General features: G+C 42.6%; 1 protein-coding gene across 1 annotated transcript in view; it reads right to left on the bottom strand.

The window, feature by feature from the left end:
• Positions 1-20811, bottom strand: part of LOC137421118 (serine/threonine-protein kinase 10-like) — a 212917-nt gene that overhangs the window by 103224 nt on the left and 88882 nt on the right. Inside the window, exons 9-11 of the mRNA XM_068106852.2 lie at positions 18241-18519; positions 16069-16200; positions 15700-15906 (exon numbers count right to left, since the gene is read on the bottom strand). Coding sequence (XP_067962953.2) covers positions 15700-15906; positions 16069-16200; positions 18241-18519 — 618 coding nt within the window. The remainder of the gene's footprint in view (positions 1-15699; positions 15907-16068; positions 16201-18240; positions 18520-20811) is intronic.

Here is a 20811-nt window from a genome sequence, read left to right on the forward strand (position 1 = left end):
ATAATCTCAATTTAATCCAATTTTCATTCAGGCTGTAACACAACAAAATGTGAAAAAGCTAAGGGGTGTGAATACTTTCTGAAGGCACTATAGCTCTGTTTGTGGTAGATGAAGCAATAAACATGCTGTATTCATATTTTTGATATCATCTATAAACTGTGTACATATGCTGCAACACCATATGCTGTAACGAGCATGCAATTAAAAGTATATATATTTATGCAGCAGGCAGCAGCAAAATTATCCCTTACTCAGATATACTGACCGCCATGGGAAGGAAGGATAAGTCGAGGTTTCGGGCAGAGCGTTAACCTTTTTCAGGCACTTTTGTGCTCAGCCAAAGGGTTATTGACCAAAACGTCAGCTTCTCCTCCTCCTTTCACTTGGCGGTTAACTTACCTCAATCAACGTCCTGTTGATTTCATCCATTATCCCATATCCAGGCATGAGATTGCTTCAGTTTTGGTGTAAAATTGCTCCCACGGAAGCACATTAACAAGTTAAACGCAAAATAAAAAATATCTGCAAAATTGGACGAGAATGTGCATTCCACAACACATTCCGCAAAACAAAAGCTCCTTAACAGTATCAAGGGGAGAGTGCAAGAGGAAGCGTTCCACCCTTCCCTCACCCCACCTTTCCCATGCCAGCAGAGGCCAATTTTGAGGGGAATATTTTGCTTCCATGAAATTTTCCCACCGCCGCCCCCCCCCACCCTTACCCCCCCCCCCCACCATCCCCCCGCCTTACCATGCCTCCTCCCCCCAAGCCCTCTCCCTCCCACAGATCTTCCGTTGTCCCTGTTCTCTGCTGTTGTACTTGTGTGCTTCCCTCTCTCCCCCATCTTGTCTCCCGCTCCCTTTATTGTATGTTTTTTGTGTCCGTTGTTGTTTTTGGCGATTGATGTTAGCTCTCACACGAGCCTCGATCCTGTATACAAAAAAAAAATTAAAAAAATTCACTTTCATTATCGAGCAGACAAGATTAAATACAATTTGTGATTGAGAGGTTGTGACTGTAGTCGTCTTGTTCACAACGTGTCCTCACCTTGCTCTCATTCTTCCACAAATCCTTTATCCTTCTCCAAGTCTCCTGTTTTGTCCCTCAACCAGCTGTTAGTGTGCCCACCCATAACCCCCTCGCCCCACAGCCCCTCTTTATACTGGTCTTTTTGTTCTGTTACATCCTCATCTGTTCTGTGCACAGTACTAGCTCATCTACAAGCCTCAACTCTGTACACAAAAAAAAACCTACCTGAACATATACCTGTTAGTTTGTATAGGTTCCATTGATCTATTTTTTGGAGTTTTAATCTTTACGCTCCGGTGTGTTGAAAAAGCTCATCAACGCACATTTCCCACGATTTTCATATTTAAACTCCATTTCAAAAAGCAGGGGGAAATGTTTTGGCAGCATCGTCAAGCGTCCATTTCATTTAGATGTTGATGCGTTTATATATTGCCTTAATGTTGACCACACAGCCACGCTTGACAAAACCACACTTCCTCATTGACTCAGCGGTAGCAAGCGTCCGTAGGAAACTCTAAAAAGCTCGATCATAGGCAAAATGTGTTCCTTTTACAACACTATAATCTTGACAATTTTACATTAAATGCCAAACGACAACATATATCAATTTGCTATATTCTCATTTCACGATATTTAACACAACGTCCACTCTGGATCAGTCTCAACTAAACAAGCACATTGCCAGCAAAACAACGGCAATTGAAGCAAAGCATCTTTCATGAAACATCTAAATATCTATAAAGCTCAGTTGACGTTTTGCTCCACCAAATAACAGTGAAACGGAGTTGAGTAAAAGGGTGAAAATTCGACAGATGCTGTGATAAATAACTACCTCTGTCGGTTTGAATGTTTGAAAGAGAATAGACGTCAGGATCAATTTTTGAATTAAATTTAAATCCCGATTTTTATATATATATATATATATATACAGACTTGGCATTTAATATGGAATATTTTTTTTGTGGGGGTGAACTTACTTTTCAAGTTGACTTAGAACCAAAAGTTCATTGGAATTATGTTGAAATTATTCTAGATTTTGTTAAGGTGACCTTCAAAAGAAACAAAAACCACATTTGACATTTCGAAGCAAATAAATTGATCCTTGAAAGTGATGTAAACTGATATTGAACTCAATTCATGGACAGTACTGTGTTAAACTTCTGTACGTTTTCCAGAAGTATTTCTTTATTTTGCACATTAGCCAAAATTTTTTTTAACAAAAACAAAAGTTAAATTACAACTGGGATTACCGATAGTGAAATTACAGTTCAGTACTTCGTGTAACCCCCACGAACATTCAGGAGAGCACAGTACACGTCGAGGCATGCTGTTCACGAGATTTGCCAAGGTTTGGACAGGAATCGCTTGCCATGCAGTGACAATAGCCTGCTGCAATTCACGCACAGAGGTCGGCTGCTGTTCCAAGTCGTCGATTTGACACGTTAATTCTGCCCACAAGTTCTCTATCGGATTCATATCCGGGGACATGGCAGGCCACTCCATATGCTCTACACCACGGTCAGCAAGAAAGTGTTGGATCATGCGAGCATGATGAGGCCATGCATTGTCATCTTGGAAGGCAAAGTTTCCTCGAAAGGCTACATGAGCAAATGGAAGCAATGTTTCTTCCAGAATGGCCCTGTACTTGAACTGTTTCAGGTTTCCATTCAGAACAACCAGGTCAGTTTTTCCCCCTGCATGAAAAGCAGCCCAAACGGTCACCCCACCACCTCCAGGTTGGACTCTTGGCACTATACAATCTTCGTTGTCGGCTTCATGCACTTGTCTGCGCACTCGGACATGGCCATCTTGACGATAGACCAGAAATCAGGACTCGTCACTGAAGATCACGTGATTCCAGTGTCCTGGCTGCCATTGACGGTGCTCTCTGGCCCACTGCAATCGGCGCTGCCGGTGTTGTCTTGTCAGGCGTGGCTTTCTCAGGGGACGCCTGGCACGATAGCTTGCTTGAACCAGTCGTTGGTTGACTAGCCTTCTGGATACAGGCACATTTGTCAGTTGCTGCCACTCAGCCCTAAGCCGATTAGCTGACTTGGTACGGCCATTGCGGACTAACCGGTGCAGCTGGCGATCATCCCTCCTTGTGGTTCTGTGGGGACGTCCTGGCCTCGATATTGGAGGAGGGACACCCCTCTGAGCATTTCGTTTCAGGATCTTTGACACCTGACCTTGAGTGATGCCATACTGCCGAGCAATAGCACACTGTTTCATGCCGGAATTTCGTAGAGCCACCACTCCATGACAAACAGCATTGTCGAGTTGACGGACCATCTCCAGAGGAAGCGGCAATAACTTTTGTAGATGTGCAGCAGTTGTTTTCCACGAATACAGAACGCAACAACCCTTATATACCCGATTGTGAAGCCAATCGTCAAATGTACCTGTCCGTACATTTTGTCACGCCACCTGTGATATAATCCTGTTATTGACTTCTTGCTGCGACAGACAATCAGTGACATGGTTCTTTTAACAAAGAAATCACCGAAGCGTAAAATAAACTCACCAGATTGATATTCTGAGTTCAGAAAGGAAACCCAAGTCAAGGAAAAAAAAAATATTCCATATTAAATGCCAAGTCTGTATATATACGTATATAAAAACGCGAGTTGTCTGTGTGTCCGCGTTTTATTCAGAGATGGCTGAACGGATCTTCATCAAACTTTCAGAGGTTCATCAGTGAGTGCCTGGGAGTGTTCTAGGCAAGCAAACAAAAAAAAAAATTGAAAAAAAAAGTTCGTTTATTTGGAGTATTAAAAAAAAACAAAAAAAACAAAAAAAAACAATCGCCCAATAGTGCCGAAACCTTTTAAAATTCATGACAGTTATACACAAGTACACATTCGCATAAATAAATACAAAACAATTACCAAACATTTGAATACAAATAAATCAAACAATTCCGGAAGTGTACAAATTTGGTAGTACGGCTTCTTCTTCTTCTTCCTGATCGGCATCACACTTAACTCAGAAACGTGAGCCACATTCACTCAGAAACGTGAGCCACATTCACTCAAACGTGAGCCACATTCACTCAGAAACGTGAGCCACTCCCCTTCCTCTCTTGCCTCCCCCCTCCTCTCCCCACTCCCTTTCCTCTCCTGCCTCCCCCCTCCCCTTCCCTTCCCCTCCTCCCCTCTCCCCTTTCCCCCTCTCCTTCCCCTTCCTCTCCCCTCCCCCTCCCCACCCCCGCCCGGCAACGCTAGGTACTTCTGCTAGTTTATTCATAAACAAGCGTTACGCCTAGGTCCCCCGTCGGTGAAGTGATGCGAGTTGACAAAGTGGAAGACGCAAGGCGGACATCTTGGATTTTGACGTGTCGACCCAATTTTCAATAGCGTTCTTCCTTATGCGTAGATACACCCACTAGTCCCTGAGCCAACCGGCCATATTTTGAAGTGAATGCTCCGGCGGGGGGAGTAATTCTCATTATGATTTTCCATTAGACCAATGTCTCAAGTGTCAGAAAAGGTGTGATGGACATCTGAGAACGGTAGCTTAGTGCCCGGATGGACGCCATCTTTGAAACCACCCAGCTCGAAAATGCCCATTTGGTGGGGTACATTGTTGCACGTGTATCTGGACTTCTATACTAGCTATCGATGTGCGGTTGACGACTAAATATACGTCCGATGTGTACCGTCTAAATAAAAAATAATATGAAGCATTTTGTTTTAGATTAATTATTATAAAAATCAATTATCGAAAAAAAATCATATATTTTTCAATATTTTATTATTAGACTTGTACTTTTTTTAGTGAAACAACACTGGTATGATTTTCCAAATTATGCATTGTGCTACACCGTTTATCTGTCTATAAAAATAACTTAAAAACTAAAACATATCATCCACCACGAGTGTACACAAAAAATATATGAAAAGGCATGCACTTTCCACAAACCGAAACTATGTCAGTTGGAATTTCCCGCCGATAATCAACCCACAGAACCCAGTGCCGAAAGTGACGTCAGTCTATTCTATATCTATATTCTATATTCTATATCTCAGTCTGAGATTTGTTGCGGTGACCTGATTAATTTCTGAGGGGGGGGGGGGGGGGGGGGAGGTGGGTGGCTTAAGAACTAAAAGTGAACATGTTAGATGGCGCCACATACAACTCTATTATAGAGTTGTATTGTGGCGCCATCTAACATGTTCACTGACTTGGATGAGTATGTCTATGTAAGCTGGCGAGCTTTTCGGATATCGGAGTAATCTAACGTCAGTCTTTTTGTTCTTTCAGCTGAGATGGCCGGTGTCGAGGCGAAACGGGCGAAGATTGAACCTGAGTCCGGAACGTGCATCCTGTGCAGCAAGAAGTCGCCACTCTCTGAACTAAGCAAGGCAGCGGGCAACAGTTCTTGGAAGACATTGTGTGACGCAGCCGCAGTTAGAAACTTTTATCCAATTCTAAAGCTAGTCCAAGAAGGCGCAGTTGAACTTCCTAATATTCCAATATTATACCATAGGGCTTGTAGATCAGACTTCACTCACAAAAACCACCTAGCTACTTTGACCAATGCAGCTAGAAGTTCTTCAGTTGATACTGGCGATGCGGTGCGACGGCGATCATCACGGGAAGAGACAGGATCAACTTCAACGGTCTACGATGATAAATGCATTTTTTGCCAGCGTGCTTCAAAATTCATAAAAGGCAGTCATACCCGTGAAACAGTTGTCTTGGCTGTTGAACTTCGAGCAGATAAGACAATAAGAGATGCTGCGACAGCTCGCAATGATGAGAGAGTTTTGGCATTGACTACACGAGATATGGTTGCAGCTGAGGCTCACTACCACTTCTCCTGCTATAGAAACTACACACGGCCCCAAAAACCTCAAGTAGAAACTGACATTGAAGATAATATCGAGAAAAAAGAAATGATACGATGTATATTCAATTTCATTCGCACTGACTTGTTCTTGAACCCGAGGATTGTTCCAATAGTTGATGTTGCAACAGATATCCTGTCTTCAGATACATTTTCAGTTGATGTTCGTGACTCCATCAAGAAGAATCTGCAGCGCACATTACAAAGAGAGTTTGGAGAATCGCTCATCTTCTTCAATGTGAAACACCGTGTATACTTGATGCCCGATAATCTGACAAAGCGAGAGATTGCTGCAGAGTGCGTAAACCTGAAAGCAGAAGTGAAAGCATTTGAACGAACGGACGGTGAAAGTAACATTGTGCGTGCAGCTACTTCACTGCGACACCAGATCAAAGATGCTCATTACAATGAACGTTGGCCGCCTCAGCCAGCAGAACTCACTTCAGATTACGTGAAGATACCAGATTCTCTTCGTGTATTTCTGCATACTTTGATTTGCGGGAGTGGGGGTAGCTCTGCGCGTGCCGACACACTGGTATGGTCGATGGCTCAAGATATCATCAATGCTGTACACCGGGGTACCATCAGAACATCGAAGCATGTCCTACTTCCGTGAGTCATGAAAATGCTCACCGGTAATACAGAGGTCATCAGAATATTGAATCGACTCGGGCACGGATGTTCGTACACAGTTCTGGAAGAAATCGAGACAGCGCTATGCATAGACAAATTAGCAAGTGTGGAGAAAGATACAGTACCACTTCCGTCACATGTGCACCCTTCGGTCCCGACTGTATTAGCATTCGATAACATCGACAGGCTAGAGGAATCGCTGAGTGGTGGCGGAACATCGCATCCCGTCAACGGTATCATCGTCCAACCGAAGTCGCAGTCGTGTTTGCCGCCCCAACCTCCATCGGCAGTATCCAAAGCAGATAAGAAGCGATCTATCCCGTCATCCAGCGATTTACTTCCAATATACAGCGGTGGGAAACGAGAGGGCCCACCTGCAATCAAGCCTGCAGATCTTTCTGACACTCTTGCAGGCGCAACATCCCTTGCGCAGCGCCGAAATCACGTATGGATTATGACTCGCATGCTGGAACCATGCGACCAGACAATCAGTTCGTGGACTGGTTTCAACATCATGACTAGAGATCGTGTTCAGGTGACGGAAGATGTAGTTGGCTACCTGCCGACTATAAATGCGCCTGCCACAGATATGGCAACAGTGCAAGAAATCCTCAGAGAAGCTCTGAACATCATGTCATCACTTCAGCTTGAGCGTATACCGGTGGTGCTAGACCAGGCACTATTTGCTAAGGCGACCGAAATAGCATGGAAAGATGTCGATCGATATGGAAGAATCGTGCTCATGATGGGGAACTTCCATACCATCTGTAACTTCATGTCGAGCATTGGGAAAATGTTTGGAGATACAGGCCTTCGGGATGTAGCTGTTGAGTCAGGAGTAATCGCTGAAGGTTCCATCAACAGGGTTCTGGAAGGCAAGCAATACAACCGTGCTGTGCGACTCCACAAGTTGATGTACGAGGCACTAATGCGCATCATTTGGAAGGGCTTCCAGGTGTGGATAGAAAGCAATCATCCTGACAAGGAACCCCAGATTCGAAGCACTGACCTCAAAATTCGCAGCATCAAGGAGGATGTTTGCCACGAGACTCTCGCTGCTGCTCTCGATGATGATTCATGTGTACAGAGCTTTGACATGTTCGCGAAATACCTACATTTTCTGCGAACCAAACATGGAGACCTGGCTCGCTTCTGGATGATGTATATTGATGTGGTAGAGACCCTGCTGGGGTTGATTCGTGCGGATAGAGAAGGCGACTGGATGCTTCACTTGGCTTGTGTCAGAAGAGTGATCCCTTGGTGTTTCGCAATGAACAAGGTGAACTATGCTAGATATCTACCAGTGTACTATGCACAGATGACGCAACTCCACGAAACATGCCCCGAGTTGTACAGGCATTTCAATCAAGGCTACTTCTCCGTACAGCTTAGACCAGGGAATCCATTTGCCAGAATCGCTGTTGATCAGACAACAGAAGAAACAGTAAACAAAGATACGCAAACAGCTGGAGGAACACAAGGTTTTAGTCTTCGACAAGGGGCTGTGTCACGATACTATCTAACTGCAGAAAATCGGGCTACTGCACTGAGGCAACTACGAGAAACTATCCTTGTGAATGGCAGCGACACATCTCACGCCAAGCACCCTGACTTGTCTACTTCTCGCATCAAACGTGATGAGTCTGGCGTCACAGCTATCTGTGATCTACTGGAAAATGACTGGACCAATCCATTCGCCGATGATCCGTCATGTCTTCTCAGTATATCTACCGGAGCGGCTGCGAGGGAGGACGTTTCTAATGACCTACTCAACGCCCTGCAAAAGGGGGAAGCGGCGTATCAAAGCTTCCAGAAACGTCTTGAAGAGGGAACAGGCTTTCATGACACATTGAACAAGCTAAACTTGAAGACCTTTGGTAAGATCAAGGAGAAAGTTGTGAAGGGCACAAACAAGGAGATCGTCCTGAGAGCTGACAGACAACTGTTTGCCACCATGATACTCATCGCCAAGACAAGGAACCTCGACATGCAACTTGTCCTTTGTCACCCACTAGGGCCGTTACCATGGTCTTTGGCAAACGTTGATGGGTCAATGAAAAAAACGAACAAAGCTGCACTTGCGAAACACATGGAAGGTCTTGTGGAACCAGCCGAGAACGTTGACAAGCGAAGTGCAACAATAATTGATGCGATGACTCTCATACAAAAGATGCATGGCGAGAACGACACGTTCGAAGAACTATCTGACCGCATCCTTGCTGCAGCGCTTCACGCTGGTCAAGGCAGTGAGTGCATCGATGTTGTCTTTGACACATACACAGAAGAATCCATCAAAGCAGCTGAGCGTGTGAACCGCGGTTCAAATGAAGGCATCAGTTTCAGCGAGATCAGACCCGCACACAAAATCATGAACTGGCGGCGTCTCCTTGCTTGCAGCCAGACAAAGGAGAAACTGGTTGTGTTTCTGGCGGAGTCGTGGAAACATGAAACAAATCGCGAAAAGCTAGGCAACAGAACACTGTATGTCACCTGTGGTGAAAAATGTCTGGTACTGACCCGCGATAGGTGGAAGTTGGTGCAAGCACTCAAATGTAGCCACGAGGAAGCAGACATGCGTATGTTTCTCCACGCAAAGCACGCCGCTACCCACTACAAGACGATCATCTTGGTGGCAGATGACACCGACGTTCTGATCATCAGTCTTCATCTCAGCAGAACCATCGATAGTCAGCTCTTCATCAGACGAGGAACAAAGGTTCGAGTCAGAATGATCGACGTTGGAAAGTTGGCTGCGGTATTGGGGTCTGGAGTTTGCAGTGCATTGCCAGGGCTTCATGCATGGAGCGGGTGTGACACTGTGAGTGCTCTGGCTAGCCAAGGAAAGATAAAGGCTTTGAAGCTTGTGCAAGCGAATGAGCTGTATCTTCAAGCATTCACAGATCTGGGATCTTCGTGGAATGTACCAACAGACGTCTTCAATAGCATTCAGGCCTTCACGTGTCAGCTGTACGCCAAGAACACGAAGATCGTCGGTGTTAATTCGCTCCGTTATCACATGTTCTGTGCAAAGAAGGGCCAGATCGAATCTGGACAATTGCCGCCTTGTGAAGACTCCTTGATGCAGCATACGCTTAGGGCCAACTATCAGGCGGCTATCTGGCGACGCAGCCTTGAAAACCTACCAGACGTCCCAACACCATCAGCAGGACATGGTTGGGAACTCGATGATGGCGGTTCGCTCACAATCCGATGGATGGCGGGTCTACCAGCTCCAGATGTCGTCTTGAATCTCATCTCATGCACATGCAGAAGGACGTGTCGACCGTCAGATTGCTCCTGCATACTGAATGGGTTGAAGTGCACTGTTGTGTGTAAGCTGCAGGGATGCTCCAACATGGTGCAGGATGATGCTATCGTGGCTCAGGATGCCAATGACTCTGATGGCGACTCTGATGATTAACTTTGTGTGCACTGTATATTGTATAGCATATGTTGTTCTCTATTATAATGCAGGCCAAATTGCCTGAAAATCTTTATAGACAGATAAACGGTTTAGCAAAATGTATAATTTGGAAGATCATACCGGTGTTATTTGACTAAAACATGACATATTCAATGATACCTCCGCTTGCTTATTAGGAATATACATCGTATGGTGTTAAAATCAGCTCCATACGTCTTTCCAAACTCTAGTAATGAATAATTAATATAATTGGCGGCCATTTTGAAATCCAAGATGGCCACCAAAGTGCAGATTTCCTATGTAACAATTTCCGCCTGCTTATTAGATAATCGTATGGTGTTAAAATCCTCTCCGTACGACATTCCTAACTTGCGTTATCGTCAGAATAGATAATGCCAGCGGCGGCCTAAGTCATTTTATGCCTCTTTACATTTATTTGTTGTAAACTCGTGGTGGATGATGTGTTTTAGTTTTTGAGTTATTTTTATAGACAGATAAACGGTGTAGCACAATGCATAATTTGGAAAATCATACCAGTGTTGTTTCACTAAAAAAAGTACAAGTCTAATAATAAAATATTGAAAAATATATGATTTTTTTTCGATAATTGATTTTTATAATAATTAATCTAAAACAAAATGCTTCATATTATTTTTTATTTAGACGGTACACATCGGACGTATATTTAGTCGTCAACCGCACATCGATAGCTAGTATAGAAGTCCAGATACACGTGCAGCAATGTACCCCACCAAATGGGCATTTTCGAGCTGGGTGGTGTCAAAGATGGCGTCCATCCGGGCACTAAGCTACCGTTCTCAGATGTCCATCACACCTTTTCTGACACTTGAGACATTGGTCTAATGGAAAATCATAATGAGAATTACTCCCCCCGCCGGAGCATTACTTTTGGTCTGGCTCAAGGACTACACACACCAGATTAGAAGTTAGTAGTTCGTTTATTTTTCAAGATATTCCACTCAAGGTTCAGACATACATGGCGGCGGCCATCTTGGATTTTGACGTGGCGACCCAATTTTCAATACTTTCTTCCTTATGTGTAGGTACACCCACACACCAGATTAGAAGTTAGTAGTTCGTTTATTTTTCAAGATATTTCGCTCACAAAGTTCAGCCTACCGTGCCTATTGTGGTGGCGGTCATCTTGGATTTTGACGTGGCGACCCAATTTTCAATAGCCTTCTTCCTTATGCCTAGATACACCCACACACTAGATTAGACGCACGAACGGAAGGACACGCACGCACGGACGGACGCACGCAAGGACGGACGGGAAAACCATAGTCCCCCTTTCGCTCTGCGGTGCGACGGGGGGACAATTAGGAAGCTAGGCAACAATGAGGGATCCTTTTATTCATTATGGCACTGGTTAGAAAAGGCTTTTCAAAATGGGAAGCCGTACGTGCTCGTCTCGACTTCAATCGGCAAGTCAAGGAACCACTTTAACGAAGGCGTTTAGACACTTGACTGACACCGGCTCACATAATCGCCAAAGACACTGCCGCGTCTGCCGTGCCTATTGCGATCGCATTGCACGATCGTTGTGCAAATGAGACAAACACCAAACCCCATCCCTCCCCTGATAGTGTCAATACGTTTGCTTTAATAACACTCATGTTTCACATCGTTGAATAGTGTTACAGAATGCGCTTTTTTAAAATACAGCATACCCAATGTGGGATTACAACTTTTTGAATTGGATACATAATTAACTAGCACGATCTCGAGAGTGAAACGGCTCGATTCCCTTGCCAAATTCCATGGTAAACCAAGAAGAATTATGTTTTTCTGCATCCGGATGACACGTAATAAATACTTCATATATTCAAATTTGAAATGCCTCTTTACCCGTGTGCTCATTTTCATACGACAGTGGCTGTAGTATAATTTAGTTTTGTTTCTCATCTGAGTTATGATCATGTGTCCTCTTGCTTTATACATGTATTGCATTTGGTGAATTGTTTATTCGAGAAATGAACCGAGGACACGTTCAAATGTAAGGTTACAAAATTAGAACTATACATTTAAACATATGCTCCGTACAATGATGTAATAGAAGACAATACAATTAGGTACGGATGTATTTTAAAAATTGTATTTATGGTCTTCTGTGATCGGTGACACATTTATTTAATTAACATATATCAAACTTACAGGTGTGGACCACAAATTGAATATTTTTAACGACTGCAAATTTATCAGGTACAAGGTCATTAGCATTTTTTTTTTTTTACATTTTTTATTTAATCTAAATTCTAAATCAATGATCTCCATTGAAACTAGAACAGCACTAGGTAGAGCGCATACCTCTGTCAGGCCACTGATAGGCTGAATCTGGATTCGGACCTCAACGAAAATCTAATCGGCTTGTTCTTGTTGCCTAACCAACTTGTCGACCAATTTTGTCAAAATCCATCCACAACGTTTTAAAATATTATGATACATATTGCTTTTCACCCGATCTCTCATTGGTGAAGAATCACATAAAAATCAAATAATTCTCATATCCAAATCCATATTCAGATAATCACCAAAATTGAATAGATTCTTCCTTGTCACACATCCAACCTCTCCACCAAATTTCGTCCAAATCCGTCCATAACTTTTTGAGATATCCTGCTATATATCGTTTTTGGCCCTATCTCCCAATGGTGAAGAATCACTTAAAAAATTAAATAATTATTGTATCCAAATCCATAATCAGATCTTCAGCAAAATTGAATTGCTTCTTCCTTGTCAGATACCCAACATCTCCACCAAGTGTCGTCCAAATCTATCCACAACTTTTTGATATATCGTGCTATGTATCGTTTTTGGCCCTATCTCCCAATGGTGAAGAATCACTTAAAAAATTCTGCTAGCCGGATCCGGATATTCACCAAAATCTAATCATTTCGTCCTTGTCACATACACTGAAAATTTTCAATCTCTGCCAAATTTTGTCCAAATTCATCAACAACTTTTTGAGACATCTTGTTCACAGATAAACAGACAGGGGTGAAAACATAACCTCCATCCACGTTCAGTGGCAGAGGTAGTAATTGTGTGTATTTTGACTGTTTAACCCAGATGAAATATTAACAATTTTAACTTTACTTAAAAAGTTTTCACTGGTTAAATTGCCAAAATGGCCCACCAGTAGAGTTGCATTCAGGGATTATGGCCATATAATCCATGAACTATTAATCCGTAATTAATCCGTGAATTGTGCGCAATTCCTGATATCATGTGGAATTGGGGATTCACAATTTGAATCGGGTGGGGATTCACAATTTGAATCGGGTGGGGATTCACAATTTGAATCGGGTGGGGATTCACAATTACGTGCGATCTTCGATCACAATTTCACCCAAAGCATCAAAGGTCAAAAATACGTGTTAAGGGAAATTAAACTATCTCCAGTTCAGTGTTCAACTTAATGGTATCATGACATAAAAGTGAAAAGCAATGCTTGATGTTTAAGAAAACAAGGACAATCTTGCACAATGCTATGCATAGTAGGCCTACATGAAAACTACAAGAGTAGACCTCAACGAAAAGGCAGGAAATTATTCTCGCAGCTGGCCATGGACTTGGCAAAGGAATCAAGTACGGTAATGTTATACCCTTGAATTCCCCATAGTTAATATGGTTTTCCAATTCAAAATACGGTATATCCACATTAGCCCACTGGAAATCTATATCACTTCTGGCTAGTTTCCTGGAGCACGAGAAATGAACTTTCACAAACCAAATGTTGCCACAATGATGTTCAAACTAGAGTCCCTGTATATAGAGAGTTGTGTCAACTCAAATTTGGACGCCATTTTGTGTCTAAGTGTGTCGGATTAGATATACATGTACATTCGCGATATGGGGTGATATATTCTAAACCTGCTAAAAAAAAATTTACTACACATATTTAGTCTTATTATTACATACAGGTGATATTTGTTTTGTCAAAAACTCAGCTATTGCCGTGAAAAAGAGCTGTGTGGTGATATTAAAAGTGGTATGGGCAATGCATATTACAAGCCAACACTGCATATAAGAGCTAACATTATAAGTAAGACAAACCAATGCTGTCGTTCTCTGAATTTTAATAACTTTTAGAAAGGAGTGTGGGCATATCCAATATTTCTTAAAGGGTGCCGAGAGCAATTCCGGTGTAGGACTTCCAGCCGACATATAGTCTAACACACTTAAAACAAATTCTGTACGTGGTATTGCCATATTTCTATAGTGTACAACTTTAGTTTTATCGACATTTATATTCAATTTCCATTGTAATGATTTAACAAGCTGCAAGTCAGCTTCTGTCTCTGACATAAGGAAAACGTCATCGGCTTCTAGTAAGATTGAAACGTTCATTTATTACTACACCCTTGCCCAGAACTCTGATGGATATTGCCTGATCGATTAATATGTTTCATAGCTGGCGACTTAATTAACACTTAATTTTCGACTGCGCCAAGCCGTAATTAAAGAGAAAAAACTTTAAAAAATACCTGCAGTGTGCACGGTTCGTCTAGTCGAACAGATATGGAAAAGCACAGATACGACGTCGTATTCACCATAACTTGTTTAATTTCACCAGGAACACGATGAGGCCAACACAGTAAACATTCAGTACAAAACTTGGTTCATACATTCAGTACAGAACATGATTCATACATTCAGACCATAAGAAAACTCTGCCCGTAATACAACACTCTGACCAGACCAACACTTCATCCCACTACGTTCACCTCCTCCCAAATTTGTCTTCTGACTTTATCACTTGGAAATCTATACATCTTATATTTCCCAGATTGGTTTGAACAACCAAAAGCAGAACAACCAGTCATTTTGTTTGGCAATAAACAACATCCCCGTACCAAGCTGACGTTCACGCACGGTGAAGTTAGACACAAAATGGCGCCACGAAATCACGTGACCAGAAATCTCGGGTCAGCGCATGGCGCAACTCTCTTTATACAGGGACTCTAGTTCAAACGAAAGGCAGTATTGTGATTTTATCATATTACTACTCATTTGCACGAATCACGGAAACGACTGATATCCGGAAAAAGCGGAAATCCGTGGGCATGTAGAATTTGAATTGATCAGGATACAACATAACAAAAGGAACAGTAGAGGGTGTAGGGGGGAGGGGTTTGAAGTACAAGATAGAGGGAGACTTGGACAACCAATTAATGTGGGGAGGAAAGGGGGCAGTAACGGATGCATGGGGTGGAGAGGATGGATACCAAATACATGTACAGGCTCTTCCACGAGCCTGAGAAAGTGTTGGAAAAATAAAATGACGGTGAAAAGCCAGATGTGCATACTCATAAATACAAGTGTCAGGTTGGAGGGAAGGAACCAGTGGAATGCAAGTGAAATCAGTGCAGGGTTGAGTGCTTTTTTTAATCTACAAAAAGTATGGACAGGCAGTGGTTCCAAGGGGGGGGGGGGGGGGCAACGAGGGAGTTACTAAATTTGCCGAGTACACAAAGCGAGGAAGTCAGTCAAGAAGTTGAGAAAAACAACCGATATTGAAATAGTTAGGATACCTGCGTAGGATGGACTAACACGTATCAGATGAGATTTAAATGCTCACCATAAGAAGAAATGGCTGAGATGTTTTGCAATTGCCAGCATGCTTGTACGAATTGTTTGGCATAAGGGATATCGTCAAAATAATGTACAGAAATGAATGTATAGAAATTAGAGTGAAGGCGATGAAAAAACAAAAAAACAGACGTCACCAAATGGCACTTACAGAAAATGTCCCGGAGCCAAATGCGATGCCCGTGGGGTTAAAATGGAAGCTTGGGACATATCCAGATGTAACCGTTGCTTCATTGCCTCCCGCACTCTCTGAAAGAGACAAGCTTCCAGAGTCTGAGTCGTGCTCATGCAGGTCAACATTTGGAGAAGTTAATCGAGGTAAAGTAGAACAGTTTTCAGCCTGCCCATAAGGAGAGTTCTGAATGAAAGTAGGATGGTGGGAATGGGGAGGAGGAGGGTTGGAGAAGGGGAGGAAAAACATTCAACGCTATTGGACATCGACTTGATGTTGATCAGCAACCTTGAACAGATTAATAATCTGGTGTATTTGTACAAACATGATATTCTGAAAACAAGTTACTTTTAAGCCTTCTCTTGAAGCATTCTTGCTCGCAGTCCACAAAGCTAGGCTTGTAGGCTTCGGCAGGACAGCTGGAGGCACAGCAGGAACGAGGGTTTTGTTCACGGGAGCAATTCTCGATTCTTTATTTTCCTGAAAAGAAAAGAAAAGCAAAGAATGCCGATTGCATTTATTTAATAATTTCGACAGATATGTGGAAGAAAGAGTGAGGCGACAGAGGAGAAAAAGGCAAGGCACCGACAGCGGGGCAGTAGGGCAACAACCGGAAGAGTGAACGTACAGGAAGAGATGAAGGGGAGGAAACGCAACAGACCGAAACGAGGCCCAAAAGAGCAAGTGGTCTGGGAAAGGCCACAAACCCAGCGCAACGGCCCATGCAGTCACTCAGAAATACACAAGTACACACATCAACAAAATAAAATAATAAAAACTGACAAACAAGACAATTCCTGAACAGGTATCCTCCGTTTGAGAAGACAGCCTCCAGAACAAACATGGTGTCTGTGTGTGAAGGAACCCATAATCCGAGTGATCTGGACAAATGCCATTTCTGACACAATAGAAGTCAATTCAAAATCGATTAGGGGTGCAATTGAACACTCGATATCGGTAATCAAGATGTACAATCCAACTAAACAGAAAATGCAGATTTGTGACCCATACAAAGTCGTGTCTTATTGTCATACTAGCACTTACTACCTCACAATTATCAAATCTGGAGACGAGACGTTTCAACATAATTACAACAGGATACCTCAAAGTAATTAGAATGTTATTCAAGACAAGAGAGCAAGGTAAAGAGATAAATTCTAAAGAAGGATTTTGAAAGGCAAGTTTTCACTCTGGTCATTTGTTTGTTTTCTTGTTTGTTTGTCCAGGCGATATCTCAGCCATCCTTTGAGCGAGGAAGCTGAAATTTCGGCACAAGAGTGAGCAAGTACTTTGTCAAAAACAGCATTTTAAATTTTTTTATTAATCAATTAATTAATTAGTTATTTAATTATTAGTGATTAATTAAGTACGTATACATTTCCTTTCTCTTCTGGCCATTATCTCGGGCACCTTTTGAGTTAGGAAGCTGATATTTGGACATGACAATGACCAAGTGATTTGGCTGTAAATGATATTTTTGATTTATTGATTAATCAATTAATTATTTATCGATTAATCAATTAATTATTTAATTTTTTCGATTAAAGACATTTAAATATTTTTCAAAAAGTTACAGCTTCGAATGAAGCTATTATGGTTTAGGTATGCTATGTTATGCCACCTTCGGTGGTTTAGGTAAGCTATTAGGCAATTGATGAAGAAAATATTTTATGATCGTTATTTATTGATTTTAATTATGCAATTAATCAATCAATTATTGTACACTTCTCCCTCCCAATGCAGTCTCCACGAGCTGGATGGTGGTATCGCCGGGCGCCGAGGGTGCCCCGGATATGCCGCACTGGATGACATTTATTTATTTGGCATGGGGGCGGTGTACTTTGAATGTATCTGTACTTGTTTTGAGTTATTTTAAAGTTTAAGTTCATGTAATGAAGTTATCACAAATTTAATCTATTTCCACATTAGGTAGTCATCATAACATGTATGATATATTTTCACATGGTGGCGTCCTTCTTCATTTACCATGGGGTGGAATGGGGCACAGCCATTACTGAAGTGGTTGAGGAAAAGCTTATGGAGTGGAGATTTCCCACGTTTCATTTCCATGTGGATTTCCCTACGGTTTTTTTTCCTTGGTTATCATGGCCCCAATGGTGGGAGAAGAAAGCATCTCCATTTTATACACGATATTCACGTAATGATAATTAAAACTATAAAATAGCTGGAGAGTTCATGGAACACGATACCCCATGCAGTGTTAACCCTCCCCAAGCCCACCTCTATCCAAATTTCCAGTTTTTCCTTCCTGAGAGTTTGCTTCTGTATCCATCTTGTCCAAACCATGTCCTCTCCTAGCCCTCATTCTTCCCCACCATTTATTTGTCCAAGTCTCCTTCTATTCTTTCTGTCAACCCTGCTGTTGGTGTGCTTCCCTCCTCTCTGTTCTGTCCTTCTGCTGTTCCTTTTGTTCAGTTATGTCCTGATCCGTTCTATGTTCTAGCTCAAACACGAGCCTCGACTTTGTATAAATTAAAACCAACTCCCCGCACATCTTACTTCTGCTTTTTCCATGGCTGGGGTCAAGTCTTCATTTGATGTGTGTGTCTCTGTTGACCTATCACTCTCAGCACGCTCTCCTTCGCTGCCCCCCAAGCCCTCGTCAGAGAGCGAGGGCTCACTTGTCTTATCGCCACAAACTTCGATCTCCTTGGGATGTGTTGCAACAGGCTCCGAAGGCACTTGTACAGTATCCGTGGTAATCCAAAGGGCATGGCTCTCCTTTCCCACTCCATCTTCTCGCGTAGGATTGTTGGTATCGACAGAAAGGCCCGGGATCTAGATTTCAGTCCACAGAAAATGATAAAGAAATCCAAGACATCTCATTGCAAACAGGCATTATAACAGTTATGAAATCAAACATAACTGATACTTTCAAAACATTACATCGTGGTTTTCGAGAAAAGTATATCACAAAGGCTCATGCAAAAGTGGAGGGACGGAAGCGGGCGGGCGGACGCGCGGACGCACGCACGCGCACACACACACACACACACACACACACACACACACACACACACACACACACACACACACACACACACACACACACACACACACACACACACACACACACACACACACACACACACACACACACACACGTTTTGGTGCATGAAAGGGCACAGACAGGCTAAACAATTGCTCAAGTGCAGACAGCTTTCACGAATGCTTTGCAAAACCTTCTCCACCAAAGCAGGCATTCTATGTTAAAGTCGGAATAACGGGCCTTTGAAACAGGAAGTGTTAAGGACAATAAGTGCAGGTAACAAGTAGAACCACATGCACTGCTGTATTGGTGCCAACTGACCAGTCGGCAAGAAAGTCAACAAGAAAGAGAGCCAGTGAACTTGGCATACCATGTACCACGATGCTAACTCACAAGAAAAACGAATCTTCAGTTGAAACCAGCATCCATCATTTGTGAATGAACCGAGTGATGCCGACATCGATCGGTGCTGTGCATCATGCGATGTCTTGCTTTACACCTTCCCAACTGACCTGTCTCGAGAAAAAGTGTCTTTTTCGGATGAATGTGCCATCTATCAAAGATCATGGGTGTGAAATCTTGTGTTCTGGTCAAAGGAAAATCCACGTTTCATATTGGAATTGGAGCATCATCCTCCACACATAATGATGTGGGCAGGAATGATCTCAAGACACTTATTTGGCATCTGGCATACCAAATATTACCATCCCAAATTTGTAACTGGCACCAATGGCATAGCTTATGAGCATATGTTAAGATCCTGGCTGGTGTCGTGACCTGTTACTACAGGAATAGCTAAGTGCCTGGTTTCAACTCGTGCATTTTGTGTTGCATGTTCGGGACTATCGCATTGAAGTGTTCCCTCAACAATGGATTGGATGCGGATCACCAACATCACCAGATCCTTGACCGTGGCCACCACATAGTCAAGATTTAAAGATTCCAGCTCTAAAGATTCCTTTGTGCATCTTCATCAAGGACAAAGTGTCGACAAACCGATATAAGACGACTCAAGAATTGCTCATTGCAATCGTGGCCACTTTTGCACAGCTGACTTCACAAATGCTGCATTAGAGGTCTAAGAAGACTTGGTGACAGATTCAGTGGTGCGAGGAGAATGATGAAACACAAACCGATACAATAACTGATAAATTATTGCAAGTACTCACTGCACAATAAAACCTGTATATTAAGAGAGTTTAAGAACTAATGCTTTACTGGGGAAAGGTAAAGTGACTTCCAGGCCACCCTGTAGACGAGGAACAATATTCGCCCCAAGACACTGCTTTAGGGCACTTCAGCCTCCACTGGAAGACTGGAGGATAGGGTTCCATGAACATCAACACGTCGACAGCTTGAGAGGTGAAAACACTGCCTTGAGATATACCAAGTTCTGTGGATATTTCAGCAACCTCAACACTGATCCTTTATGATTAGTACATCAACCCAGGAAGAACTAGCAGGTTAGTCATATCTACTGCCATTCTACCCTGGGTTAATCTTCAAGGGAAGAGTATCCACACAAATTGAGCCACCCAATTGGCTACTGTACAATATGAGCACACACCTTCACCATACACAACCATGCGCTCATGGCTTTCTTTGTAACTGGCACCATTGTTTGCACAGAAACTTGATGACATTGATGTTCAATTCAGGTATGATCCATAATATTCATTGAATGATGTAGATCCTCTAGATTATATGTTAAAATATCAAATAATGTTTGATTATTTAAACAAATGGCAGACAACAATCATGCATGCAAGTGTATTATAATGAGGAAAAGAAAAAAACTAATCTAAGATGCCAAGGAATACCCCATTTCCTGAACGTTTTGACACACTTCATATATATTGACAAATTATGGTGAAATTGCAGGTTGGATTTCCAAAGTGCCGACAGCTCTCACATATGTCCAGTTTAAATCCCCTGGCCCCCTCCTTTGGCCTAAGTCCCCTGCAGGATGAATCTCTCCCTCAACTTGTCTGGAGGGGGTTTAAGCATACTCAGCATGCATGTCAAGTGCAGGATGATTAGAGTGAGCAGCCATGGGAATCTAATCCACAACAGAGAGCAGA

The sequence above is a fragment of the Myxine glutinosa genome, chromosome 2 (assembly GCF_964187855.1).
Source record: "Myxine glutinosa chromosome 2, kmMyxGlut1.1, whole genome shotgun sequence".
In the NCBI taxonomy this organism is placed as follows: domain Eukaryota; kingdom Metazoa; phylum Chordata; class Myxini; order Myxiniformes; family Myxinidae; genus Myxine; species Myxine glutinosa.